Source organism: Xiphias gladius, chromosome 20 (assembly GCF_016859285.1).
Source record: "Xiphias gladius isolate SHS-SW01 ecotype Sanya breed wild chromosome 20, ASM1685928v1, whole genome shotgun sequence".
Taxonomy (NCBI): domain Eukaryota; kingdom Metazoa; phylum Chordata; class Actinopteri; order Istiophoriformes; family Xiphiidae; genus Xiphias; species Xiphias gladius.
In genome coordinates this window covers 23,008,481-23,035,856 of record NC_053419.1, presented here as the reverse complement: position 1 = coordinate 23,035,856, position 27,376 = coordinate 23,008,481, and the positions used below count along the sequence as shown (strand labels likewise).

Sequence of the window (27,376 nt, the reverse complement as noted above, 5' to 3'; positions counted from 1 at the left end):
CATCTACCCCTGTGCGAAAGGGTTCCCAAGCTCAGAGCAGCTTATTGCTCAGGTACAGTCCCGCAATGCTCCACAGTTGAGAGTCAAAGTTGAGGATACAGAGGAGAGAAGTTTCATGAAGGCTGACGATCGGGACACAGTCCGCGAAAGAGGAAGCGAGAGCTGATGCAGCTCAAGTAGCAGAACGCGGACCCACTGGCTGACCGGGCCGTTCCCCTGAGAAGGCTCCAGCTCGGGCTCAGGCCCTTTGCGTGCAAGCAGCGTGGTAAGGTGGAGCACACGAGGATTCGGGGGCGGGGGGCGTACGAGTGTCAGCCTCGTGGGGTGGAGTTCACCCAGCAGCGCAGCGGCATCGTCAGCCATAGATGAATGCACACGATCAAATCAGGAAAATGTACGCGAATGTATTTTCAAGTTTGAACACCGTTCAGTTCCCTGCTCACGTTGTGACTATTTATTTAAAGTTATGAAATGTTTTTTATTTTCTATGTTACAAATTTAAGCAACACGTAGTTCAAACCTTGAAAAGGCTCTGAGCGTGAAAAGTCCACCCTCGGTCTGGTTCGGCCACAAACAGCATAGCCCCTTGTTCAAATATTCACAATCCAAATAAAACCAAGGACAAATCGAGGACGAAAGACTTGGGGGCGTCCAGTGCGAACAACTCAAAGTGTGGTTCCCACCCCCATCTTGTCCTTTGTGTCCCCGTCGTAAATCCTCTGTCTTTAATGGCTGCCCTGCTTGGTTGACAAAAGCAGGAAGAAAGGAGTATTTTACTACTTTCTTACCACATTTTAAACATAAAATGATATTTGCTGTTTTCTGCCAAATTATTTATTCTTTTTATTATGTACTAATTTTCAAAAAATAGATTTGTTACTCAGCCCTTATATATGAATAATGTTTTTTGTCTCTTTTTTGTCTTTTATCGCCCTTTTTCTTTTCTGGAAAACAAAGCCTACGGCTGCTAACGTTTTTCCATTGCTCTGCCGTTTTTCCTGCAATCAATAAAAAAAAGAAAGAAAAGACAGAAAGAAAACATAAAAAGTAAAACACACCAGTAGCCGGAAACGGATGAAACGTACACACATTTAATCTGGAAATCAGCAGTTTTCACACATGGTCAGAATAACAGACGTGATCTTCAACTGAACTGGCAATGATGTCGCCACAAACTGAGAATATACAAACAAAAACCACACAGACTCGTACAGTGTGTGTGTGTGTGTGTGTGTGTCCCAACCAACACTTCTGGTTCACTGATACAGGGGACATAAGGGATGACTGACATATTTAAAATGACAGCAACTCAATAAAATCAACTAGGCTTAAAAACGGCTTCGTCGAGAATTAATCACAGCAACAACAGCCTCATCAAGTCTCTTTACAAGCCATTAGACCACGTACTTGAAACGATGTCGTATGTCGTAGCTGCAACATCAGACACTGGGATGGAAGGCATTATAGCAGTTTAGCACATAGATACAGTATCAATATACATGAATATATTGCATAAAGTTTGGGGGTTTTTTGTCAAGTATTACTACAGTTGTGATTCTACCAAGGGGTAGGAGAAATGGCTTTTTTTTTTTTTTTTTTTTTTTAGGTATAATCATCATCTGCATCGGTAACAGCGAGGTCATCCAATAAAATCCAAACCCAACAGGTTTGATGTAACACACACACACTCAGAGAGGGATGTTTGCAAGACGGTGAAGGGTTTGCATACATGAGGAGCACCTGTGTTCTGACGGGGGACAAAAATACTGTGTGTCTCGGTTTCTATCTGAGACGTGCGGGCTGTGGCGTAGAGCAGCCAGAGAGCTCCCGCTCTACCACGTGTGCCGCGTCAACTCCTTCCTCCCGGCCTTTTCCCGCCACGGGAACTTAACGACCCGTAACTTGACTTGCGACCGTCGTCACAGGTTCTGCTTTTTATTTCCACTGTTCCCTGCTCCGGAGCTAAATGGCAGCACTGCTGCAGGAGGTGATACTAAAGCCTAAAGTTCCAGGGACTCGCGAGGGAAGGAACGCTAATGCCCGCTTGCAACGCGGCGATGATTAAAGGGGGAGCTCTGCCGATTTTAGTGTTATTTCAGAGCGAAAAAAAGATCTGCATTAAAACAGCATGGGGGGGACCAGTGAGACAGTGAAAATTGATCCAGAATGTCCAGCTGGATTAAAAGATTCATTTAAAGATTAATTAAAAAGGTTTTAAAAAGTTGTATTAGGCCTTCAGTGTCTGCAGAGGGAGCTGTGTGAAGTCCGATAAATGTCCTTAAGTGATGTCACCTGAGTGAAAGGTTCAAGTTTGAAAGGTTAAAAAAACAAAAACAAAATGGAGGTGTGGCGTTTGAAGGGAGTGAGCTGACCAGACCTATGTAGCCCCCCCCCGTCTCTGCTGCAGGCTCCAGGTTACATTAGCCGCTACTAGCGCTAACTACGCAACTCCGCTCGGCCACCAAACAGAGCGGAAACACAAGGCAGGACCTGCAGCATCGAGGCCTTGCTGGGTCTTAAAAGTTCACGTCATGGGTCGCTAAGTTCCTGTCGTGGCAAACTGCCTCCATATAACAGATTTCACCTACAAGCTGAGATGAGGAGGCTTTAAAACGACTGACTTTGAGGATAAGCATCAAAGTAGCACAGTTAAAAGTTTACAAAATATTCTGATATATATATATGTTCTTCGCATATAATTCTACAAGTTCCACGTAAATCACTGAAAAACACCTGTGATCTTGATGTGACCCTACAGTAAATATTCCACAGTAAATAACTACAGCATAATTACCTTTAATTCTCTAAATAAACTTACATTTCTAAAGACCACTGTTCGATTAAATGCTGATTGATTCCTGCACTGATTTTCGATCTACTTGATAACACTGGCTTGTGTTCTACTAAAATCAATTGAAATCTATCGGTTGATTAAACTGCACATTGTTTTTAATCTCTGTTTCTTGATCACAGGCAGGTGACGCCAATGAAATACTGTGATCTGTAAAGTGCATAAAAGTGGATAACAGCATAATCACAAAAGGATAACAACGATTATAACGGCTGCTTTGACAAACACTATAAATATGGCTGCTGTTATGGCCATCTTCCTCTAGTGTGATAGTTTAGTTAATGTTTGCTGAGTAACAAAGAACAGCATCAAGAAGAAAACACTTAAAGGGTGATTCAAATACCTCTTTTGGTTAAAGTCATACATTGTCCTTTACTCTCAAGTTAAGTGAAGAACTACTTTAAAACTCAGATGTACATTAGAAAATCTGACAACTGACGGTAAAATTGGAGAATACGGATCAAAGTGCCACATTATTGTCTGTCTCACAGGAGCAGAGTGAGCAGAGTGGTGTTTCTACAGATCAGCCTGGGCCATCTGTACGGCGGATCCACCGCCGTGTCGGTTTAAAACAAAAACAAAAACAAAAATCAACCAAGAGGAGGTCTGCTTTGCTTGTGTAGAGACCTTTGTGTTGGACGTACAGCACAGGTCCAGTGGAAGATCCTCAGTAAGGAATTTGGTTCTGGTAATACTGCAGCATGTCGTACGTTTTGCTCCTGTTGGAAACAAGTTAGTGAAAATCTGTTAGCGAGAACCCCGGGTCTGTGTGCGCTGCGACAACGTTGCAGCTCATAACCGTGTTAAGAGTTTTGCACGATGTTAATGTCATGTGAGATTAGATCAGGTGGGGCCCAGTCTCTCTCTCACCTGCTACTGAGGAAACAGCTTTGGATGACTTTGATGATGAACGCCGCTGCTTCTTTCTCGCTCATGTGCGGATTGAACCGTCCTCTGGTCAAAATAAAAAGATACACACTGATATTTAAAGCTGCATTCGCTGACTTTCCGGCCACTTTGGGGGCAGCAGACCAAGCTGTAAACGCACTCACATACGAGTTTTTTTCTGGCGATCGTTTTAGCAAACATTCGCTTATTTACACGTGCAGCAGAGCACAAGATGGACCGAGATTACCGTTTATCTGGAGTCATGTTTCTGGGCCACCTGATGAATGCAAGTTCAATATTTGCTCTCCTTTAATCTCTGGCTGCAACCCCTTAGAAAAAGACCTGGCTCTTTAGCTGCCAAACGCTCCACAACGTTCAACAGCTGGTCTCTGACTTTCGTCGCTCTCCCGTTTGGTGCTGGGCAGGTAGCGTACACAGGAATTTTAGAGCTTTTTGGTGAAAAACATCTGCAGCTGGAAACGAGGTTGATAAGACTCAAACATTTAAGCTCGGGTCTGCAAAACCAAAACCAATGAGCTGAAAGATGTTAAAATGTTCTTGCGAACTGAATGGAGTGGCCGAGTTTGGTGTTACGTCACATCACAGATAGCTGTCCCATCCGTTGCTAATATAAAAATCTTGAAAAACACTTTATTTCCCACAAATAAAACAAGACTTTAGAGTTGACCTATAATATTGGGTGCAAGTTTTTTACGTTTAACTATAGAGAACAAGTGCAGTGTCAAAATCTGAGAAGAACCAGAGAAGACTCACTCCAGAGGTTACACACAAATAGGGGGGCCCCATTAACTGAATGGTTAAGGTGCCTACTGTATAACCGCAAGACCCCCAGTTCAATTCCAACCGGGGCCCCTTGTTGCACGTCATGTCATATCTCTGCCCATTTTCCGTCTGTTATTTTACGACTGTTCAAATTAAGATGAAAAATGCCATGTGTCGCCCAAGATTTTACACACACACACACACACACACACACACACACACACACACACACACACACACACACACACACACACACACACACACACACACACACACACACACACACACACCCTCGCTGTTGGACTTACTTGAGGAGTTTAATGGTTTGTCCTCTGAAGCATGGTAGGCCAGTGTCCAGCATGAGGGTCACTAGAGAAACCACTGCATCCATGTAGGGTCTGTGCGTCCGGAGGAGAAGCAAATGTCAACAAAAGTGAGTGACCAAGAAAGTGACACAGAGCAAAAAAGCTAAACTACAATATACAAGACTATATATAGTCTGTTTCCTTTGACTTCAATCCTCAAAACTCGACACATTCCAACTCTTTACTCCACCACAAAGCCCACGGCAGAAATCTTAAAAAAGCACGGACAGCCCTTTTTGTTCCTAAAATAAAAAAAACAACTTACAAACCACCTTTGTTTTGTGCAACTTCTTACCGTACAGCCAGATATCCTCTGACACACATCTCCATGAACCATTTGAAAGGAGTGGCCTCGATCTTTCCTCCCATGATCATCACCATCTCATCGGTCAGTTTGATGTCTGGCTCCCAGCCCAGGTTCCCACCGGGGGAGCTCTCAAACATGAAGCCGAAGTCTGGAGGAAACAAGGCAAACGATCACGTAGGCTCAGCTGCAGCGGTCACGAGCCAAACACAACGGACAGGGCGGATAAATGTATCCGGTGAAATAAGATGGAAAGAATCTGTACACCATACTGTACCTATGTGGATGAGGTGGCCCTTGCTGTCCAGCATGATGTTGCCGTTGTGCCTGTCCTTGATCTGCAGCAGGAACAGCAGGAGGCTGTAGGCGGCCATGCTGCGGATGAAATTATACCGGGCCTGTAGAAAGGGGAAGAGGTCAGGATTGGCTGACATTCTGCTTGTGTTGGTTCACACGACATCAAAGACAACAAGGGGGTTAATAGTCAGGGGGGTCTTAGAAATCTTACACACACGCCGACACTGTTTAATAGATGGTTTATTGAATCAGTTTTGGTGGAATGCGTCTCTCTCTGTCGAACAGAAAAACGCATTAAGTGGAGGGGTAAATGTCTGCAGCATGAACACTGACAGGCAGCAGAAAATGTTCTGTTCTTTAGATCAAACAAGCAAAAGTCCATTAAATGTGAGAGCAGCTTTCATCTCGTGCCTTCTGCTCTGCTTTTTCCAGACCCATTATTCTAAACCATCAGATATAAAAAACTCTTTCCTCTCTCATCTCTCTACTAAACTCTGAGAGGAAATGAAATGAGCATCTAAATTCTGAATATTTTATGATTTATAATTTTATTTTTTTTAAAAGTTATTTGAGCCCGTGAACTCTGTTTTTATCACTCACTTCTATTCTGTAATCGTATGATGTTTTCATGTGCTTTGTGTTTTATCCTGTGTTTCTGTTTCAACACATTTTTACTAATACTCCTTGTAGCCCAATGACACACTCTCCCCCCTAACTTCACAATCCATCCTTGCACTGATCTCGGACCATACAAGAGAACTGTCTAAGACAGGGTTGACAGTGGACACTCCCTTTGAAATTTAAAAAAAAACAATGATTAAGGGTGAATAAAAGGGTGACAGCCACAGGTTAAAACCTCTGCACCTTCTGGAAGGCGAGGGTGGATTCATCGCCGTACTGGTTACGGAAGTAATCGTACATCCCAAAATCCGTCTGTCTGCCAAGTTGGTCTCGGGACTTACAGTCTGGAATGCACTCAATCACGCCACACTGAGGAAAAAAAAAAAAAAAAGATCTGTTAGCAAAAAAACCTGATCATGAAAACTAAATGTAGCTTTTTCAGCCTCATTGTCAAAGGCCTCTCAGTTATGATGCATTTACCAGAGTAACTGTTCGGAAATGGGGATACAGCGACATGGAGTAAACAGACAAACCACGTGAGCGATCAGTCAGGTTTCAAACCACTTATTGAGACCACTTTTTAGGAAGTTTTTTGATTCACACCCAAACTGTCCACTGTGACCGTCCTCTGTATTGCAGAGGTAGTCTTTGGCATTTTGGACGCCCTGATGTAAAGCTGTGTGCTTAAGTGTTGGCTTGTTCATATATCTCAACAACGGAACTGGTAAGAAATTAGAGAAACTAGATCCGGGCTGTGAGAGAATTTAACTTCACTGGTTAAAAGAGGCACAGATTAGGGAATTCTGGATTCGCAGGGAGTAATGGGATATGAAGTCTTACCCCTGGTGCGGTAGCCACCACTCTGTACGGGAAGACAAACAGATCCAGGCCCACCAGCTGAAAGATATTCTTAAAAAGCCCAATGATCTGCAGAGCGAGCATGTCCTAGAGAGAGGAGAGAAACACAGGGGGGTCAGAGTCTCCAGCCCTAACCAGTGCCAGTAAATGTGAGGCAGAGAAAAGTGGGGTACCTGTCTGCAGTCATCTCCCACTTTAAAGATGGCGGCCTGCCAGCAAACCCTGCGTGATCCGTCTGGATTCTCCTCTCCGTCTTCCAGGGAGTCTGAGGGGCAGCGGAGACCCTCCCTCTCCAATTCGCTCACCCCACAGCGTTTCACCTTAAACTTGGCCAGATAGGGCGCCTTGGCAGCACTGTGACATCAGAAAACACAAACTCCCGTGAGACAGAGGGCACGTGGTCCCGAGAAGTAGCTGCCCCATTCACCGACAACAACCCACCATGGGGCATGAATGTTAAAACCTGTCATTACCTCTGCATGGGTGTTCCAGATTTGTAGTCAATGTCCAGCACTATAGCTTCAGGGTTGCTTGGCAGGTAGCAGCCTAGAAAACACCAAGAGAAACAGACGACAGTCGGCTGCATTTTCAGTTTCATATCAGAAGTTGTTCACATATTAAAACTTCAATAACTCGTGTTTTTTCACGGGAGAATATAGTTAAAAAAAAAAGACAGAAGACAGAAAATTACAAAACACAGCATAGCTACACAAAGTTTTGGGAATGTTACAATACAAACGGAACCACTCTTCCATATGGTGTAACTTGTCAAGCTATATTGGGAAAATATCTTTTACATGGGATAAGTAGTTGGAAAGTGGAATACAAGTTATCCTTGATCTCGATATAATATTTACAGCTACAGGGCAGTGTTGGGTCTCTCTCAGGTTCCCCACAAATGTGTCTGTTTGGAGATATATGCATCCAGCCACCAAGGTTTACTAAAGCAGAGTTTGGGCTGTCGGTAACAGGTTTTATAGTAGCAGCCAGGCTCGTTTTACAAAACTTGAAAAACAGCCAGGGTCCATACTGTCCCAAGCAAAACTGGCCAGATTTGGGATAATTTTCCAATTAAAAAGGGGCTATATGTAATTTCTCTCTGCTGCTGAACGAGGTTTCTTCCCGTTAGCGGGTGGTGGTGTTGGTCGCTTGCCAAGAGCTTCAGCTGTCGATGCGTTTGCGAGACAGGAGGTTCGAATACGTCCTCTAGGGGGCGCTACTTCTTCAGCCTGTCATGTTGGTCTGAGGGCAGACTGGACGTTACAGTGACTCACTATCGCAAAGTGGTGTTACGAGACGGGACGGGACGGGCCGGGGCTAGCTAGTTAGCATGCTGACTTCAGTAGAAGAAAAGAACTGATAGAAATAGAAGCAAAACAAGAGTTGACACTGGCTTTGCTTTCCACCGCCGGAGGCAGCTCCTGGTGGGTAAAGGGATGAAGTTTGATGCTGAACTCACAACGCTTCTTCCAGACTGGTAAGCAAACAGCTGCTACTGCTAACGTTGGCTATGTAGCCATAGCAAAAACTTACATATAGCACCTTTAAAGATGCAAATTAGAGAGGGTTTGGGATATTAGTTAACAGAATGTAAGACAAAATTGTAGCACCGTTGCCTTTTTTGTTCACACAGACATGGTGGTCTTTAGTTTTTTTTTTTGTTTGTTTCTTTGCTTTTCTTCCCATTTTAAAACAGACTTGTAATAAAAAAACAAGTTTGGACTTTTGAATGTTGTATTATGTAAAAATGTTAAATTGAAGACCAGAAAAACCTCATGTTTTCTCTGCAGCTCAATTACTGTTTGCTTTAAAAAAAAAAAAAAATCATCTATCCTGACCTACTATGGAACAGTGTGTTACCTGGTTGGACTTTGATATCGGACAGGGCTTTGAGACAGGCTCTTTTTCTCTCCTCTCCCTTTGGAACTGGCCTGAAAAAATAAAAATACAGCAGGGTTTACATTACAGCAAAACCCGTCCTTCAGAGTGATGCCAACGATTTGTAAAGTCTAAGCCAATGAATTTACTTGATAATGGCGGACACGTTGGTGATCTTGTTGAAGAAGTCAAACTCTCTCTGGTAGAAGTCCTTGGCCGGACCCGACAGAGAACCTATGATCTCCTCGACCATCTGCTCCAACAGCTCCCCGATGTCAGCTACACAGACACATTAATGAGTGTGATTACATCCACTTAATAATGTTTAATTAGCCCTTACAAGGCTTTTCCCATTAAGCAGGACAATCTAATTACATATTAATAGGAACGGATATCACAGAATAGACAGATATATAATGCAAGGAGGAAAAAACATCATAACAAATTAGCCAGATCAGTGACACAAGGGATGCATGAATTTTTTAATTCATGCATCAACCTGCTGTCTTGGATTTCAGTAACAACAAATCAAATGACCGTCAAGTTAGTCATCTGTAAATGTAACACTATTCCCAGAGACAGGGTTTGTCCTACACGACAGGTAAGATGAATTAACCTGAGCGGTACTGGGAATAACTGAGGAGATTTAATGCACTTGGTGTTCTACTAAGGGTTGAAGCTTTCCCATGATCATCCCGTGATGATCACCCTTCTCACCATAAACGAAGTTTGATCTTAGACACAGAACTGTTTAGAAGCAATGAAACTATTTCAAGTCAACCATTTTAATTCTAAAAGGGCGTTATTCTTTCTTATTTATTTGATTAAGTGGAAAAACTAAAACTAATCTTTGAGGTGGAAAATATACAATGCCAGCCATACAGAACTGTTATTTTGTGTATCCTCTCCCAGTTTTAAGACGCCGGGGAGTGTGTAATGATCTTTACAGTACGCCGAGCTGGGATTTTTACTAGTTTCAACTGAAAAGGAAAAAAAACACACTGCATGCAGCAATTTTGTCCTGTGGCTTTGGAAGCTTGTATGTTTATGCATTCCTTGCTTACTCTGTTGAATGCCACGCTGCATTCAGATTTGGGGATACAGACCTGCATGTCTGATTAAGCTGCATGTTGAATAGCCTGCATAGTTTTCATTATAGGTTTTGAACTTCGATCACAAATCACCTTTTGATCAAAAGCCTTTGGAACACAGTTGCACTGCAAGTTGCCATTTTAGCATGGAAAGTGAATGGAAGAAACCACTACTGCTGAAATTTGATCTAGTTCTATTCCTGTAATAAAGGAATTTCAAGGTTAGGCTTAAGCTACAACGGTTTTGTGGTAGTGTTTACAAGGTTTGGAGAAGGCAACTTTGTTTCAGTACAAAGCCACACCAGGTTGCCATCAGTGTTTTTCTCAGGGAAAACGGTCTAGATTGTGGAGAGAATTCCCAGGATATACTAGGATCTCAATTCCCGGTGCTCTGTGATCAGTCTAGGTAATCCCACAGCCGGTCTCACTCACACAGAGTTCAGTCTAATGTCAAGTCTCTACTAACGATCTTTGTGGTGTCCCTCCTCATCCATGAAAATGTTGGTCTTCATGTTCCAGATGAACTGGTGGGCAAGAAGCTGAGACTTCTGTGCTGCCCACAGGATGTACTCTCTCACGTAACCCATCTGAGCAGGACAGAGAATCAGGGTCAATTACTACTCTTTACTTTGGAAGTTTTTGCTTCCTAAATGGTGATTAAACCAAATCAAAACAGTAAGCTGCAAGGGAAAAATGCTGTAGATTTGAAAGCTTATCACAAATTGCAGTATATAGATTTCTTTCACCTTCGTATGAAGTCTGTGAAGGCAGAACTATTGCTGTTTACCTTATCGTAACGGAGAGCCTGGACAATCTGAGGAATGTAGAACAAGATGGCGTCCTAAGAAGAGAGAACAAACGTATCAATAAGAAAGTTGCTGCCGTCGATGCTGCAGCAACAGAAAACAAACGAATCCCTCGGAGCTGATGCCAAGATGCAAAAATCGACGAGTGTGTGACGTACTGGAGGAAAGGAGCGCAGCACCTTAACCCCATACTGAGCAGTGAGAGGATGAGGAGGGTACATGCTGCTAAAGTAGGATAGACCGGTGGGTGGGTCTGCTGGGGCCCAACACAGGATATGGCTCAGCTCAGGAGAGTCTGCATCAATAGTGTGCCACGTCACCAGGAACTGGTAAAATATTGAAAGAAAACATTATTTATTCACAGAGTTCCAACATTTACTAGCTGAGCCTTACTAGACCAAGGGATCTTACCTTGACGGCCTCAGGTACATCACTGACTGCTCCAGGGTCCAGTCTCACCAGCCTGGTCACTTCAGCGACAATGGCGTCATTCTTAAACCTGGAGTCCAAGAAATTAAAAACAAGCAAGTAAATAATCTAAAAAGTGAGACGAGAAAGAGATTCACATTGTTTTTGTCAGTGGGGATTGATGTTGCCCCAAAGGTTTATTCAAAACAACGCGATGAAACTCTAATGGCTTGACAGCAGCCATTAGACGTGCCCTGTGGTGTTTTCTTATGAACGTGTTTACATTCAGTGTTACTCACCAATACACACTGTGTGTATCCTTGAGCTTTAAAAGATTTGAGATTTTATTTTTTTAAAAACATTTTGAGACCTTGATTTTTTTTTTTTTTTTTTACATACACGTTTGCCACAGTAGCTCGCAGTCTTCTTCTTCCCTGCCTTTGTTGGCACATTGCTGCGTATCTTTTGGCACATTGATTGCCTCCTGTTAATCAGTGGAACAGTGTGAAACCATTGCCAGGAATTTATACTGCATCGCCTGTGTGCACGTGCGTGTGCATATGCCTCCTCATGCGCATGCATGAGACCAGCAAAACGAGGACCCACTTGTAAAAAGAAAAATTGCATTCCATGGTACGTCTAAGGCCACAAGTGGCGACAGAAAGCCAAGGAAAAACCGTAAGAGTTCTGTTCCATAAGTAAGAAAATCTCATTTAAAAAAAAACAAAAGAAAAAAACAACTCACACTTAAAGTTGTAATAACGCACAATAGGAAAAAGTAGATACAGAGGAAACACATTACAACCCAAATAAGTTTTCTTGGAAGCTGTACTTTTTCGAATACTAAACGAATTAATCATCGTCTAACTTTATTAAGATCTCAAAGGTTTAAACTTGTAATATCAAGTTCTGAAGATCCTCATTTATCCTAGAATACAGATACAGTAAGAGACCCGAGGGATTGAGGGTGGCCCAGAGCTGAAGTCAGGAAACCATAAACACGTCTCCTCTTTAGATACAGTGTGTTTACTTCATGTTTTACTTTTGCGTTAAAACCATTCAACTGTCTGCCTTTTACATGCTAATAAAAGTCGGTAATGTTAGTTAGAGAGCCATAAATATCTAAAGTTTTCTCTGCGATAAGCTACTGGTTATATCATCAAGGCTACAGCAGCAAAACCCTGAGTGTAATGAACTGAAGGGTGTGTTTTATTACCTCCAGCAAGGACGTTCTGCTTTCAACCGTGTCTGTTGGTTTGTTTGTTTTTCTGTTTGTCTGCAGGATTAAGCTAAAACTACCGGGCCCCTTTGCACTGAACCTGGTGGGGGGACGGGGCACGAGCCAGGGAAGAACCCATTACATTGTGGGGCAGACATGGATCATTTAGGATGAATGTGAATTTCTTTCTCTGAAGTCTGGTGTATGTTGTTTGACAGTGGCCTTGGCGGAGGAAGGCGCTCTACTGAGTGCCATTCAAGTTATTATTGAATTCAGTTTCTCATTTTAAAAAGGGAGAAAGTGTTTTTTCTTCTTTCATCACGTTACATAGTATCACTTTTAGGGGAATTTCAGTCTCTTTTTTGGAAATGTATTTCTGAAACAGGGAGAGAGTGAAAACCTTGTTGGTAACTGCATAGCCAGGTAAGGTGCGATACTCCAGGCCAGGTTGACGTTGTCCTTCCACTGTTTCTCAGTGAGACTGATGTATTTGGACCTCCAGTTGGCGATGCTGGTCTCCACCGACTGCTCTGTGGCGATGGCCAGTTCCGCGGTGGAGAGGGGGTTGTACCACGTCGTCAGGCGTTCGATCTCGCTGGCCTGGAAAGACGGGGCAACACAGAGGAAGAAGAGGGGAAGGGAGCATGAAGAATGGCTGATGGTGAACAAGCACTGTAAGGGGAGTCAAAAGCAGAAAATGATGATCCATTCTCAGCACTCACCAGTAAGGCCAGCAACAGAGTCCTGCGTTTCATGTAGTATTTGTGAAGCTGCGTCCCTCTGTTACTCTTCTTGGATGTGCCTAGGTGGAGAAGAGGCACAGAAAGTATCTGAGGAACCTTCAGATTTTTTTTGCCACTTGTAGGCAACAGAAACAGGCTGTAAACTCACCACTGACATATCATCACCTTTAAACTTGGTATGGTGAACTCATTAGCAAACAGTTGCTTGTTTACACATCCAGCAGATTGAGAGCAACGTAAGCATTCATTCGGAGACGCGTTTCAGGCAACCAGGAAGTCCAATATTCACTCTTTTTTTTTTTTTAGCTCTGGTTTAGTTTCCACCAACTCCTGAGAAAAATCTCTGGCTCTTTAGCTGCTAAATGCTCCACTGTGTTCGTGTTCACCAGCTGGTCTCTGACTGTGTCTGTCTGCTGTTTGCTGCTCAGCAGGTGGTGGACGGAGCTTTACAGCTGAAAAAAAAAAAAAAAAAAAAAAAAAATAGCTGCCTGCTGCAGCTGGAAGCAACACTGATGAGACTAGTGAGACTAAATAAAAACATTGAAGTTGTGGGCTGGAAAAGCTTCGTAGAGATGTCTTGTCAAGTCAGTTTTATTTATTTATACAGCACCAAATCATAATGGGTTCATTAACTAAACACTACACATTCAATAATTTGTTCCACAGTTAATATACAAATAGTGATTATAGCAGCTTTAAGTGGACCCTTGACCTGAGATCGATCACAGTCACTCTACACTATAATCAGCTGAGCCCAGCTAATCTGCTCTGTGGAAAACAGAACTCCGTTGACCATGTTGGAGACTGAGCGTTGGATGTTATATGGAGATATCTGTCAAGTTTGCGCTTCCAAGTTCAACTTTCCAAATTCAAGCTGCCAGGAGGCAAATTCAAATTTAGCATACTCTGTATTGAGAAAGGCCCATTGTCGCTCTATTGTTAGCGTTCACACGCTCCATGTAAGTGGTACCTGATTTCTTGGATGCGGTGGACATGCCACTGGACAGCGGGTAGGTGTTGATCCATCCCTGGCTGCTCTGCTGGGAGCGAGAGCTGGAGTCCATGTTGCTCCTGAGGTCAGCCGCATTCATCACTGACAGACTGTTCAAGGACGGGTCCTGATTATCTGTTTACATACGAATACATTCAGTAATGCCGAGACACTAGCACATACAAACTCTCTCTCTCTCTCTCTCTGTGATGGCCTGTAACTCTACTCTCTATCACACAAGTCACCTCGTACAGCTTGTCTCAAAATAAAATCTGCATTTCTCATATGGTAAATTTGAGCAAGAGAAATCACAGGTCTAAGTTTCTTACACACAACAGATCATCCTTAATTAATATTGTGACTTGTAAACAAACAGTGAAAAACATCCAAAAAATGATCGATGATGAGGGAGTTTCTGAGGAGCAAGGTGAGCAGTATCAGTTAGTCCCCTGCTGTTTTGATGGTCATGCATTTGCAGGGAAATCCAGTGGGATTTACATGTTTGGTAGAAGTTGCCTTGAACCACTGATACTGGGTCAGATATTATTTTATCTTGTTAATGTGCGGGGGACAAGGAGTCGATTAATCTGATCCAGGATCTGCAGTGAGAGGACTCGTCTACCTGAGGCAGTTCGATGTGTATGTGAATGAGACCATGTCTTTTCTCGGGGTCGTCGGGAATGAGGAGGAGAGGATTTTCTGGGTTGGAAGAAAAAACATTTTTCACTTTGTAGTTTCTTCTTTTGATACCAAATCGATCAGTCGAGGAGAGGGGCAGACAGGTGGGCTGACATGATGAAGAATCATGCATCTTAACGCCGCTGACAAATTTGCGCTTTTTCCTCACAGCTGCTAAACATTAAAAGGTAAGAAACAGATTGACTGTAGCAGAAGAAGGAGTAAGAAAGGGGGAAAGTAGGAGAAAGAGGAAGACTTAGGGCAGTAAGTGTAAGAGTGAGAAAATGAGAGTGGGAAGAGAAGAAAGCGGAGAAAAGAAGATTTGAAAACATTTTAAAACAATCTAGGTCCATATTATAGATATGTACTAGGATCTATCAGCAGCATAGTGAGGATGAAAAAGCGACAAATTTGACATGCGTAAAAGCATGCCCCTGCTGCAGTGCAGTCCGAGCTCCACCGCTTTAGGCTTACTTAAGATAGATATCGGAGAAGTGCTGGACACGATAAGCGATCCAAAAATCCCAGCAGAGAGCGTGCTCGGGGCTGGGGTAGTACCAAGCTCACCAGGTGGGACCAGGTGGCACGCTGCCAGGTACTTCTTGTCGGACAGGATGCTGGCGTAGAAACGGATGATGATGCAGATGTCCTCACGGAGACGCTTGTCACCTTGGGTCGGAAACTTTGGGGACACGCTGGAGAGACGGAAAATGGAGAGTTAGATTATCAGTGGTTGAGTCAGTTAAGATTTGTTTTTCAATTTGGTTTTGGTTTGTTTTTTTATTATGCGTTTTCAGTGTTTTTACTGACCCTTTGTGTAATTCAGATACATATCTGAAATGATACTGTGTCCTTTGTGAAACAATACAGGTTTTAGCAGAAAAAAAAATGAATATTGTCACCGTCCGTCTCCAAAATGTCGACTTTTAATGATCCAAGAAAAACAGTTCTGTTTTTACCCAAGTGACAATCAATTTTTCAGACAATCCAATGGATTTTTTAAATGCTTCGTTTAGGCTGAGAAATTCCCGGATGTAGTCTGTGGACACACACGTGGTTTTGTCTATTCGAAATTGGGTGTCTGGCTCAGTGCACGTGGTCACATTTGTCAGTCCTAAACTCTGGGCTGCACGTGGATGAAGGAACCTGACTTGTGCAGGAACGTTCGATCAACAAAAATTAATTTATGATAATTCTGGTAACCGGGTCGGGCATGTTTCAGTGTTTTCTGACATTTGATCACCTCACTGTAAAAATAGCAGATCAATGAATGACTGCATGTTGCAGCCCTAGATTTAACCTCAAGTTCGTGCACCGTGTGTTTAAGTACCTGAAGTAATCAAAGGCTGTAGAATAGATTTTCTCTCGGAGCACATTCCTCACAGTTGCATTGGTGACGACGTCAGAGTGGAGCAGAGCCAGGCCCAGAGTCAGGAGTCTGAAGAATGAGGGATGAGGGATGAGGGATATGCTCACTATAAACACTCCTGCCTCTCAAAGGTCTACAAACAGTGGATTGACTTATCCTTTCTTTTTAAACAAACCTTTTTTTTAAACATTCTTATTGAGTAAATTGACAGCAAATGACACCGAGCAACCAAGAAATCCAAGTATCCAGCTACTGGAATCATGAAAGTTACCGCACATTTTCTTTCAACTTTGCGTACCTGAAACGAGGTCCAATAGCAGCTACATGTCGGTTGAGGCTACTCTTAGCCCCCCCTACGTTGAGAGACAGCGAGCGTTGAAGTAAACTGCAAAAGATCTCCACTTGATCTGCGCTGGAATACTTAGCTATCTCAAACCTCTGGACTAGAAACTAGAGGAAAGGAGGCAGATAAAAGTGGCAATTAGTGAAAGGGGAGAAGACTGACAGGAATGTGTAATAACAACCCAAGAAGTATAACTTTTGTCTGACCTCGATCCATATGTGGTGAGGGGTAACATCTGGAGGGCAGGGGATAGGCTGGCTTTCCTCTGATGCAGCCAGAGGGTCAGCCTCCACCTGAGCGTCTGAGAACAATCCCATCTTCAGCTCCACGGTCATCTGCCACGCTCCCGCCATCTCTCGCATAAACTAGGCAGCCAGAGGGGAGACCGATAGTGTGTTTTACTATGCAGATGCACTGGCACAAAAAAAGAAAACATAAAACACATCTACGTACAGGTACTTCCGCTCCAGCACGTGCTGCCAGCAACCACTCCCAGCAAGCGATAGCGGTTTCCATGCCATGCTCTGTAAACATCTTGAGAGGAGACCAGCAGAGGTGGTGCAGAAGCAGAGGATCACAGTCTAGGGACCAATCATAAATAAAAGGGAACAGAGGATAGTAGCAGTCAGACAATTCAGAGCATGTTAAAGAGAACACACAGCCCTGAATTTGGTATAAAACATAATTCACAGGACAACCAGAGGAAAAAAAGTCAAACCTTTGGTGCTGATGAGCAAAGCAGCCAGTTTGAACATGGCCTCAGTGAAGGCCTCAGGCTGTGCAGAGTCCAGAGCCTCTCCCATCTGCTTGATCATCATCCGGCTCAAATCAGACTGTCCTCGAACTGCCTGGGCGAAGTGGATCATACCTGATACCTACAGACAAAAGATAAGACCGAAAAAAAAAAAAAGGTTTTATTTTCTATCAGGCAGAGTTAATGTCCACAGGATCCGGCTGCAATGTGACTAAATGTTTTCAATGTCCACCAGAAAAGTTCCCGAAGCTCAGCAGCCGTTCTTCAGCAGCCATAACTCTCATCTGGTTTATTTATAGTAGTTTACTGACAATTTTCATTTTACTGGCATACAGAACACACATTACAGCTCATTTAGATAATAACCGATGCTTTGTGGCTGTAGTTAAGATCACACTGTAGTCATGCATTTATGTTTACTTTGCCAAACAGCATCACAGTCACAAAATAAAGGTTTGATCTGCACGGCCGCTCGGGTTAACAGGTAGTATTTATGAGCCACGATCAAATCAGGGCTGGCGACAGAAGAAGAAAACCATGTCAATGAGAATAACTAAACTGTGAATTTGGCTGTAACAAAGCACAGATGATCACAGACAGCGACAGAGCTGAAACGTGACGTTGCCGGATCCAGTGAACATTAGCCGGTAGGCGGTTTTACCTCTCCTGCGTATCTGTTCCTGAGGTTGAGGGAGGCCATGAAGTTGGAGTAGTCCTTCTTCACACAGGCTGGCCTTTCAGTCAGCTGAGTGGACTAGAGGTGAAAGGGAAGAAACAAAATGAAGCATAGAAGAATAGAGAATAATAAAGATTGCAACTTTGTAGAAAGAAGATAAAATGTCCGAAACATAGACTGGTAACTTCTCTATTTAATGCAATGTTCTCTTCCGTATTCTGGCTGTATGTCGCTACTTCTTGGGCAAAGAACTCTAAAATTCTAATCATGTTATGTCCCATAAGGCTCCGTTCTTGAGCCTGCGTTTTTCCCGGCCCACATCAATGATGTGACCTCTGAATGGCTGACCACCTCTCTCAGATTTCTTTCAGCAATAAACATAAATACATTCCAACAGCGAAGTGAAATAAAATGACATTTCAGTCGGATTATCAGGCTACAATCATCTTGCTAATCTAATGAAAACTCAGGTTGTGACCCACCCCCAGAGTTGTGCTCTGTCTGTTATAACCGGCGAAGTGCAGGATGCTTTCTGTGGCCATGGCCAGGCCTGTGTGCTGGGAGAGACCCGACACCCAGTTCTGATGTTTGTTCAGATACTCCTGAAAAAGACCACATGAAACGTTGAAGGCCACCATGCAAACTTCATTTAATACCTGTGCTCTACGTGGGACGGTTCTGTATTTAACAGAACTCACTGTTTCAAAAGTAAATGTTACCTGTAAGTGGGACTTGGTCACAGATGGAGCCCACTTCATAGCCTCTTTAAGGATCTCCCCACAGCGAGCAGCAAAATCCTTCACTATGCTCTACATTTAGAGATAAGATATGTCTTACGTGTGTGACATGTTTGAAACAGGCACTTCTCTCACATTTGTGGCGTTTATTTCACACTCCAATAACTGGTTCTGTATCAAATAATATTACCTCTCTGGCCTCATATGTGTCTGGGACCATGATTCTGTACGGCGTGTCTAGGATGTCGTAATAAGGCTGATCTTTATGGATGTCCTGCAATCCAGCATAAACATTACTACAAATGCCGTGGTGTACACAGCGAGCATCACAAGTATAAAGACGGGCTGAGAGAAAGATGTCACAGTAACGACGAGTCTAAATGGTCGTTGCGTACCGCACTGAGCGAGAGGGAGAGCGTCTGCAGGATGTCCAACATGGTCTTCAGTACACGGCCACTCCATAGCAAGTGGGGGAAACTGAGGAGAGAGAAAATACTGTTGACACTACTGGGTATGAACCGGCATCTTAAACAGTTTATAAAAGAGTCAGCGTGGCGTTCTGAGTTAATGAGCGTGTGTCTCGATGGCCCCTCTCACGTTTCAGCCAGGCCGGACAAATATTTGTCAGCCACTCTGCGGATCCTCTTGTGGATGTGATTGAAGTTGACCAGGAGGAACTGAGCGTGGCGTTCCAGCTCCTCCTCGTGGGCTTTGGTTTTAGGCTGGAAAGTATGGCATATTATTAAGACACGCAGTGTAATGAAACACAGGGGCAGAAATGTGCTCTAAATGGGATATGAGTTGTTCTTAAGTGAAAAAACATCTCCCTTACTTTTTCTGCCATCATCTGCAAGAAGACCTCAAAAACCTTGTCACTGACAGCAATCACACACTGCATCATGCCTGCAAGGAATTTATTTAACATCAACCCATATATTTAACATGTAACAGCACGTGGTTTTTAGACAGTTTAACATCTGACTTGGCTTCTGCTTACCAGATTTATCCTTCTGTATTGCTCTGTCTTCAAAGTATCGAAACATGACCTGAAAACGATCAGAGTCCAGAGAGCGCAGCATCCTAACAAATGTTGAGAAAACATAACAGAATAGAGGTTAAACTTATAATCACTGAACATAGTCAATCACGTAAGGTAATACCTACTACATGCAGACATCCTGTTAGTTTACCTCATGTACTCCAATCTGTAAACAGACAGCAAATACGTCGACATGGCAAAGTCCAATTTGTTAATGAGAGCAGCCACCTCCGGAGGAGGATCCAGCAGGTTGATGATGGTACTTCGCAGATCATTCAGCTCCGCCTAAAGTTCAACAATGAACCGTAAACTAGTGTCGGAAGACGAACTGAATGTGTGGGGTTGCACATACATGCGAGTGTGTTCTCATACCTGGGTGACAGTGTCGTTCTTCAGCGCAGAGTTGTACTGCAGCTCCGAGCGTAGAGGCTCTCCACTGGGAAACGTGAGCAGCGGTGATTTGGTCGCAATCTCACAAACTCCTTCATACCATTCCTCTGGCCACAGCCCTGAGGAATTCAATGGGTACAAATCGTGACGTGTGAACAGGTAAGACACAGTTAATATTCCTGGGGATGCAGTAGAAAAACAGAAATGAACAAATATGGTCAGCAAGTTCTTTCTACCTGAACCCTCAACCGCAAATCCCATGACAACAGAGTAGAGCCAGAAGTCCCTGAAGAGCTTCTGCAGACGTGGCTTTGCTTCCTTAATTGGTGGCAACCTCTTTGTCAGCTAACAGCAGAATAAGAAGAGAGAGAATAGATATAACCGTAAAGAGCATTTAAAAGGATCTACTTTCTGTGCATCGTCGTGTCTGACAAATTCTAAGAAGGTACTGACCTTTTTGTACATCCCAGTTTATATTTCTTATATTTGTTTTCACTAGCCCATACAAAGACAGACATGTTCACTGACTAAATCTGGTTACTAATGAGGGTAAAGAGGCCACTGTGATGCACGCTGAAAATGTTGTAAATATCCAAAGCACTTACCACTGCAATAACTGGAATAAGAACACCGAGGTTTCCAGCACTGCTTGATGCCTGGAGAGAAAAAGGAGTGGAGCAGAACTGAATTAGACCTCTAATAACACATTCAGACCATCAGGGGAGCCTCTCAAGTTTTATTTGATTTTTTTCTAAGTGTACATCAAAATGACTTCATTCTTCGGCACATTCTCACTGACCCTCACCATAGGAAGAGGCGAGCTTAATATAATACACTGGTGTCTTAAGTGATCCGGTGGTTGAAGGGATCTCAACAAGAGAGCAGGAAGTTGGGAAATTGGAGCGAACTGTTGTTGAACACATGTGGTTGTGTAGTTGAAAATGGAATGTGCACTTGTATGTGTTTGTTTTGACCTCACAGTGCATTGCCAGTTGAAGTCCCTCTGCACTGCGGCAAAGGTTGAGCCAGCATCAACTTTTTGGTCTACACATTTTTGGTTGTTTTTTTGTTTGTGTAGCGCCCCCACGTTGCTAACAGTGCGGCCACTGCTGTATTTTCCGTTACATGTGTGTGTGTGTGTGTGTGTGTGTGTGCGTGCGTGCGCGCCATACCTTCAGAGCTGGACCCTTGTCTGAGGCTCTCTCACTGGCTCTCTTCCCTTCCAAGCCCAGTTGAACAAAAAGCTCCAGCAGGTTGACCAGCAGCTCGTCCACCATCTGCTCAGCCTGAACGTTTGCTGCTATGTTGCCCAGGGCATTTATCACAGCCAAGGAACAGTGTCTGTACAGGGAGGAGGGAACGTTAATTTATTACATGGTCAGGACAAACTGACCATGTAATAATAATAATGTGTTCTCCCACTTAATGCACCACTTTCTCATGTAGTCAACGACTCTCAAGATGGTGTCATATAAGGTGGTAGTCACCTGTATCCATGGTCCTTGTAGTCCTTGGTAGAGTAGACCATGGAACTGGCCTTGACACTGATCTGCTGGAACAAATTCCACACCTCCTGGTAGATGTATTGCTGAGGTGAAAGAAAAAGGGGAAAAAAAAGTTAGATATGTTCTTAAACTAGGGATGAAATTAGCTGCAACTGACAGAGATATAAATACTTACATTGCCTGTGATGACCATGCAGCCAAGCTGGTCTATGATGAGGACATCAAGCTGGGAGGGCGGCTGACAGAACTTCTGCTGTAGGATCTGCAGGATGGGCTCCATTACCCTGGGGGTGTCCCGCAGGGCCACAGAAATGTGACCCAGAGCCCTGATGGTGTGGTCGGGGATCAAGTGGGCATCCCTGGGGAAGAGAGGGGGAAAGTGTAGACACTCTGTCAAATGAAGACTTTTCACTCTCAGCAGCGTCAGCGTAACGGGATGCTTGACGTACTTGTCATTTTCCTGGTAGATGTAGAGACGGTTAGACAGACTGGCGAGAAAAGCTTCTACAATGACATTATCCATAGTCAGTCCTGCTTTCAGGCACCTGAGGACAGAAGGAGAGATTGGAGGGTAAGGGCTGCGTTGATACTGGTGTGTGTGCACATGCTGTACGAGCGTGTAGGTGGGTGTGTTAACCTGCAGATGTTATCTATGGAGATGTCCCGCAGCTGCTCGTACATAGAGGGCTGGCTCTTCTTGCTAGAATGGGTGCTGAGGGTTGACTGGGAATGTTCGTTCGTCACGTGGATCTTTATCTCACCACCCCCTTGGACAATTATTACTTTGTAAGAAAACGTTGAACCGGAAAAAAACCTGCTATTCGGTGAAGTGTCTGAGTTTGCCGAGTGTTCTGCTGTTACCTGGAGTGCACTGGCTGTGGTATTTGTACAGCTTCACCAAAACGGGAGAGGGCACCACCAAAAAGTCTCTCAGTGACATGGTGACAGAGTGGGCCACCACAGGAAAGCGCTCACACAAGCGACCCAAGCCCTGAACACAAACACAGACAACCAAATGGATTTGTGACTCCTAGTGCTTTTTCCTCCATCTTACAGGTAATGAATCCTGCAGGTTTATTTGAAAAACGTGGCGGACAAAATTTTGGCCCATTAAACAAATGACTACTCTTTAGCCAAGAGGGTGTTTGTATCCATCAACAGAAACGAAGAGTGAACAGGAAAGCACAGCTACTCTCAATCTGTGCTGACAGTTTTCAGTGCAGCCCCCCATTTTACGCCCATGTGAACATATATACGTTTCTTTCCCATTCTTCTCTATGTGGTTCTTAAAAGGGAGGATGGCAAGAGGAGGAAGGAGGGTGGATAAAAAGCCAAAGAGTAAACGATTACCTGTAAGCAGCAAATGAGGAGGGGCATGTGAGCGATGATGACTTTACTGGACGTCTTAGACTGCAGCTTCTCTGATAGTTTGGTGCAAAGGTTCTCAGCTCCTGGTGAAAAAAGAAAGAAGAGAAAGCGGAGAAGTTTTGCAGAGATGACTTTCTGAGATGGATGGCCTCCTGTCTGAATGAAACCAAGTCTCACCCTGCTCTTCTGTAACAGCCCACACCATGAGGTCCACACACGCAGCATTGGCCTGACAGCGCAGTTTGAGCGGGCTCAGTTCACTCTGGAGGTACTCCACATCGTGCAGGATCCTCTGCAGCTCCGACTGGCTGCTGCTGAACTGCTCCAGCACAAAGTCATGAACCTCCTTCACATAGTCTGTCTGCAGGTCTGGTGAACACAGGAAATCCATCGTTTTTTTCAACCGTAATATTTTGGAAGAAAAATTTGCGAAAGTGATCAATTTTGGACTAATTTTCCAGAAAGAGGGGAAAGCTGGATTCTTTACCTTTCAAATTGTACAGGGTGTCTCTTAGCATCTTAAATATGGCTACATACAGGGGATCACTGAAGGTTTTGTAGTAGAGATGAAGACCAGGACTCAACTGCCAATGAAGTAACAGAAATGTATCAATGAACCAGTGGTGTCAAAAAAAAAAAAAAAAGTAGACAAACATCTGCAGTGATTTAAGAGTAATACCTCTATAAGTTCTGCCAAGGTGTCATCCAGTGATTTTAAAAATGACTCAGAGACAAACTGTTCAACCTATTCAAGAGAAAGAGGCCAATTAATTTTCACTTTTTAAACACCATAACTTCATTTATGCCGTCTACTTTTCCTTTTAATGTATTTATTCTGCGACTGTGGTTGCTGCTGACCATGTGAAGGAGTTGTCTGAGCATGTCCAGAGGGACATGGAACTCTCCAGAGCTGCTCCCGGTGAAAAGAGGGGAGAGAGAGAAGCTGGAGCTGATGGTGGAGAAGTAGTAATCAGGGTCCACGGCACTGCCATCGGGTAGGTATGAGCCTGAAGAGGAAAGGAAAGAATTCTTAAAGTGTGTTCTTTAGCGAGTCATTGATGTTTCCTGGAAGCCCAACAGGCTCAGCTGCTCCTGTTAAGGCACTAACCTTCAAAGTACTGGGCAGAGGGATCAGCAGGTGAGATGGGGGTCAGGCCTGCTCTCTCTGGACTGGCCTAAATATTGAGAAAAAGGTGAAAATATAGTGCTGTGCTTCCTCGGTTTTACACAGGTCATTAGGTTTGTCATCTTGCCTGTTTGACTTCCCAACTATTAATACCTGTTGCGACACGCTGGACACTGAGGAGCCTTTGCGTCTCAGAGTGTCTCCCTGACAGGCCGTGAGCAAAGAGCTTGGCAGGATGGAACGGAAGTCGTTGAAAGACCTCCGGTGGGCAGCGTCACTATCATCGCCTGTAGGCAGCAAAGGAGCAACTGGTCGAGGGAACAGCTTGGAGAGTAAAGGCTCGTCGGTGTTGCTGTATCGGCCAAATGCTCGGGCAACGCCGAGCAGGGTGGGTACAGTGTACCTGCACAGGTATTCTGTAAAGGAAAGAGGGATACAGAAAGTAGAAAATATCAATACCCAGAACGGCTCAGTAACATACAGAGGAAGCCTTGGGGTTTTTTATGTTGGTACCTTTATCATGAGACTCTGGATCCTTGCAGATGTCTTGCAGCACCTGCATGATGTCCATGAGCGCCTCCAGGATCTGACAGAGATGCCACATCATCACATAAACAAACACACGTCCCCATCCACATCAGCAAGATATATTAGATACCATTTAAGATGAATTTTGCCTCATAAAATGTTATTCCTTGGTCAACTACCTCGCTTTTAATCCCTCACAAATAAAGGTTGCTCAAATGATTTTCTGTGCGACAGGAAAATGTCATATATCTGTGACAATCATGACGGGGATTAGGCTACTCTTTGACTTTCATATATTTTGAAGATTTTTGAAGATACTGTGCACCTCAGGCTCATTCACATCCAAAAATAAAGAAATTCAAAACATCAAATAAAAGTAAAAATATTCTCACAGTACACAGGAGAGGAGAAGCAGGGATGCGGGTCATACGTACTGGACTGAACTGGACATAATTAGCCTGTCTGGGTCTAACACCAGTCTGTACAGCTGTGCAGCGCTTATTCTAAAAATCCTCATGTCCCCAGTTGTTACCTAAAGTTTTGTCTCACTTAAATACCTACAAGTAATAAATACCGATACGGTTCTGTGATTGTATGTGGAATATACAGAATGTATTTATTTAGCGTCTCTGGGCTCATAAAAGTTGTCATCAACCACAGAGCATTTATCCTGTTGCCCGGGAAAAACTTTACTGTAAAATTACATCAATAAAAATCAACACCAGTACAATTAAACAAAAAAGGAAACATTTCTACAAAACCTAATGAGGTCACACATCTGAGCCCTGGTCTTGTAAGGTTACCGACATCAGCATGTCGGGATCAAGTGGGGCGGATATTTAACCAGCATGCAATGTGCGGGGATCGCTGGCGGTTGATCCCAGCGCAGACCTGGCTCACCTTCAAACGAGCCTAATATTTAGCTTGATCACACAATTGTACAAATGCACACCTGTCCTCGCAAGGTCTCATCACGTTGAGCAACATCTGAGAGCAGCGTTACGAAACAAAAGCTGAAGTTCTCCGCAACAGGAAGTGTTTCTGCAAGAGAGGAAGTTCACCTCTTATCATTAAACTGTATCATCAGTGACAGTAAAACACAGTGTCATCGCTACTTAAGCACACAGCACAGCTGGCAGTTACATGAATGGACAATATGGGATATATATATTTAATGTCATGACAATTCTAACAACAGAATCACAGGTGTATCTTTACCTCTACCTTTGCGTTCCGAGCTTTCTTCAATCCACTGAACCTTAGGAAGCCCTTTAAGCAACCCGAGAAGGTAGGGGACGATAGCATCTTTGTGCTGCAACAGCAAGTATTCCATAGCATGTTATATAGGCTTACCACTGCCATGTCGGCATCCTGTGAAGTCACTGTCAGGTGTGTGAGTAGGTAAAATGTTTACCTGCAGGTTTGACTCCACTAGGAAAATTCCCAGTGCAATGACTGCATCTCTCCTCCTCTCATCCAGCTGGAAGACTCCTCTGAAGTCCACAGGGCACATGCATTGTAGCTTCTGGACCTGTGGGGGGACAACACATGACTCACGACTGCGATGTGCTTGAAGCATTTTCTTTAATGCCGCTCAACTTTAGCAAGCCATTTGGAAAATACAATCTTTTTTAAAAGCACGGATTTCACCTGCCCACGGGGATTTACCAGCCTCGTCTTTCATGTCTTGTTCCATTAGCAATAATGATTCTGTCGGCCTAAATGGGCTTCAGGAATCAAGCCAAAAACCCGCCTCTGGCATTAATTAGCCTAATGCTAAAGTCCCAGACGTCAACTCAGAGAGGGATTAACAACCTTGTTTTACTTTTACTTGTTTCATCTGTTACCAGATGCAGGGGATATTTTAAACTGATAATGTAGGATAAGCGGCCACGACGGGAATTTTGTGAAGCATTCTGGTCACATCTGCATTGGAAAAATATTACCGCCGAATTTCTCTGTTAGGTTTGTCAGTAATAAAATGCAAATAGGGGAGTTTTCAGCCGGCTGTACGCCAAAGCTCAACCTAGACACAACTTAAGCTTCTTACTGAACTTTAAATGAAAAAAGTTTGTAGTGGAACCAGTAGGATACTCCGATCACAGCACACACACACCACAGCTGTTTTAAAGCCGGTACAGTATGTTCTTAAGTACCGAAGGCTGTTCTGAAATCCACTGAAGGACGAGGCCTGTGTGCTGGGGCAAAACTGCGAAGGTTTGAAGTTTCCCACTCAGACATTCAGGCAACTGAGCGTGAACTTTGCAAACAAATACCATTACTTTTAGTCAATTGACTGCAAATTAATCAATCAATTCGTCCTATTTGGGGGTTTTAGACTGTTGGTCAAACGAAACAAGCACTTTGAAGGTGTCTCTCGGGGGAACTGGGCAATGATAAAAGGCATTTTTTCTTTACTTTCTGAAAATTAATAGACAAAAATCAATCAATCAATCAATCGAACAATTAATCGGGAAAATAACCAGCAGAGTAATCAATAAAATTAAAATTATCGTTAGTTGCAGTCCCACATAGATCAGAAAAGATGGTTGATGCGACACTTCTCAAAGCGTGCTCATAATTAATAAGCAAATTTCAAAAGACCTTAAGTAGACAAAGAAAAGCAGAGAGAGAAACACAAACTAATCAGACTGGTCACTAATCACACACGTTCCACAAACTGACATAGTCCATTTACACACTGATACAATCGGCTGACTTCTCATTGTATTACTGCTGCCACAGCTCTTTCATCATAAG

The 27,376-nt window shown here is 43.6% G+C and overlaps 1 protein-coding gene across 3 annotated transcripts in view; it reads right to left on the bottom strand.

Annotated features, from left to right (window-relative positions):
• Window positions 1-1,070: 1,070 nt before the first annotated feature.
• Window positions 1,071-27,376, bottom strand: part of pi4kaa (phosphatidylinositol 4-kinase, catalytic, alpha a) — a 29,200-nt gene continuing 2,894 nt past the window's right edge. Inside the window, exons 2-54 of one of the 3 annotated variants that reach the window (XM_040157195.1) lie at window positions 26,031-26,147; window positions 25,835-25,928; window positions 25,569-25,657; window positions 24,602-24,674; window positions 24,242-24,504; window positions 24,071-24,137; window positions 23,821-23,969; window positions 23,642-23,707; window positions 23,450-23,546; window positions 23,140-23,331; window positions 22,945-23,045; window positions 22,456-22,585; window positions 22,232-22,361; window positions 22,044-22,139; window positions 21,770-21,953; window positions 21,577-21,677; window positions 21,262-21,430; window positions 20,695-20,745; window positions 20,326-20,434; window positions 20,072-20,208; window positions 19,851-19,984; window positions 19,658-19,740; window positions 19,493-19,563; window positions 19,258-19,382; window positions 19,056-19,137; window positions 18,851-18,934; window positions 18,643-18,732; window positions 18,406-18,525; window positions 17,909-18,001; window positions 17,212-17,368; window positions 16,947-17,074; window positions 16,700-16,858; window positions 16,449-16,600; window positions 16,112-16,219; window positions 15,256-15,476; window positions 14,083-14,238; window positions 13,092-13,171; window positions 12,770-12,969; window positions 11,154-11,241; window positions 10,901-11,068; window positions 10,724-10,777; window positions 10,403-10,523; window positions 8,995-9,124; window positions 8,828-8,898; window positions 7,441-7,513; window positions 7,141-7,321; window positions 6,950-7,054; window positions 6,353-6,478; window positions 5,469-5,589; window positions 5,183-5,342; window positions 4,831-4,920; window positions 3,722-3,805; window positions 1,071-3,570 (exon numbers count right to left, since the gene is read on the bottom strand). In XM_040157195.1, the coding sequence (XP_040013129.1) occupies window positions 3,519-3,570; window positions 3,722-3,805; window positions 4,831-4,920; window positions 5,183-5,342; window positions 5,469-5,589; window positions 6,353-6,478; window positions 6,950-7,054; window positions 7,141-7,321; window positions 7,441-7,513; window positions 8,828-8,898; window positions 8,995-9,124; window positions 10,403-10,523; window positions 10,724-10,777; window positions 10,901-11,068; window positions 11,154-11,241; window positions 12,770-12,969; window positions 13,092-13,171; window positions 14,083-14,238; window positions 15,256-15,476; window positions 16,112-16,219; window positions 16,449-16,600; window positions 16,700-16,858; window positions 16,947-17,074; window positions 17,212-17,368; window positions 17,909-18,001; window positions 18,406-18,525; window positions 18,643-18,732; window positions 18,851-18,934; window positions 19,056-19,137; window positions 19,258-19,382; window positions 19,493-19,563; window positions 19,658-19,740; window positions 19,851-19,984; window positions 20,072-20,208; window positions 20,326-20,434; window positions 20,695-20,745; window positions 21,262-21,430; window positions 21,577-21,677; window positions 21,770-21,953; window positions 22,044-22,139; window positions 22,232-22,361; window positions 22,456-22,585; window positions 22,945-23,045; window positions 23,140-23,331; window positions 23,450-23,546; window positions 23,642-23,707; window positions 23,821-23,969; window positions 24,071-24,137; window positions 24,242-24,504; window positions 24,602-24,674; window positions 25,569-25,657; window positions 25,835-25,928; window positions 26,031-26,147 (6,282 nt within the window). In that variant the 3' untranslated portion in view covers window positions 1,071-3,518. The remainder of the gene's footprint in view (window positions 3,571-3,721; window positions 3,806-4,830; window positions 4,921-5,182; window positions 5,343-5,468; window positions 5,590-6,352; window positions 6,479-6,949; window positions 7,055-7,140; window positions 7,322-7,440; window positions 7,514-8,827; window positions 8,899-8,994; window positions 9,125-10,402; window positions 10,524-10,723; window positions 10,778-10,900; window positions 11,069-11,153; window positions 11,242-12,769; window positions 12,970-13,091; window positions 13,172-14,082; window positions 14,239-15,255; window positions 15,477-16,111; window positions 16,220-16,448; window positions 16,601-16,699; window positions 16,859-16,946; window positions 17,075-17,211; window positions 17,369-17,908; window positions 18,002-18,405; window positions 18,526-18,642; window positions 18,733-18,850; window positions 18,935-19,055; window positions 19,138-19,257; window positions 19,383-19,492; window positions 19,564-19,657; window positions 19,741-19,850; window positions 19,985-20,071; window positions 20,209-20,325; window positions 20,435-20,694; window positions 20,746-21,261; window positions 21,431-21,576; window positions 21,678-21,769; window positions 21,954-22,043; window positions 22,140-22,231; window positions 22,362-22,455; window positions 22,586-22,944; window positions 23,046-23,139; window positions 23,332-23,449; window positions 23,547-23,641; window positions 23,708-23,820; window positions 23,970-24,070; window positions 24,138-24,241; window positions 24,505-24,601; window positions 24,675-25,568; window positions 25,658-25,834; window positions 25,929-26,030; window positions 26,148-27,376) is intronic. The other 2 variants (XM_040157196.1, XM_040157197.1) reach the window with 2 other exon arrangements.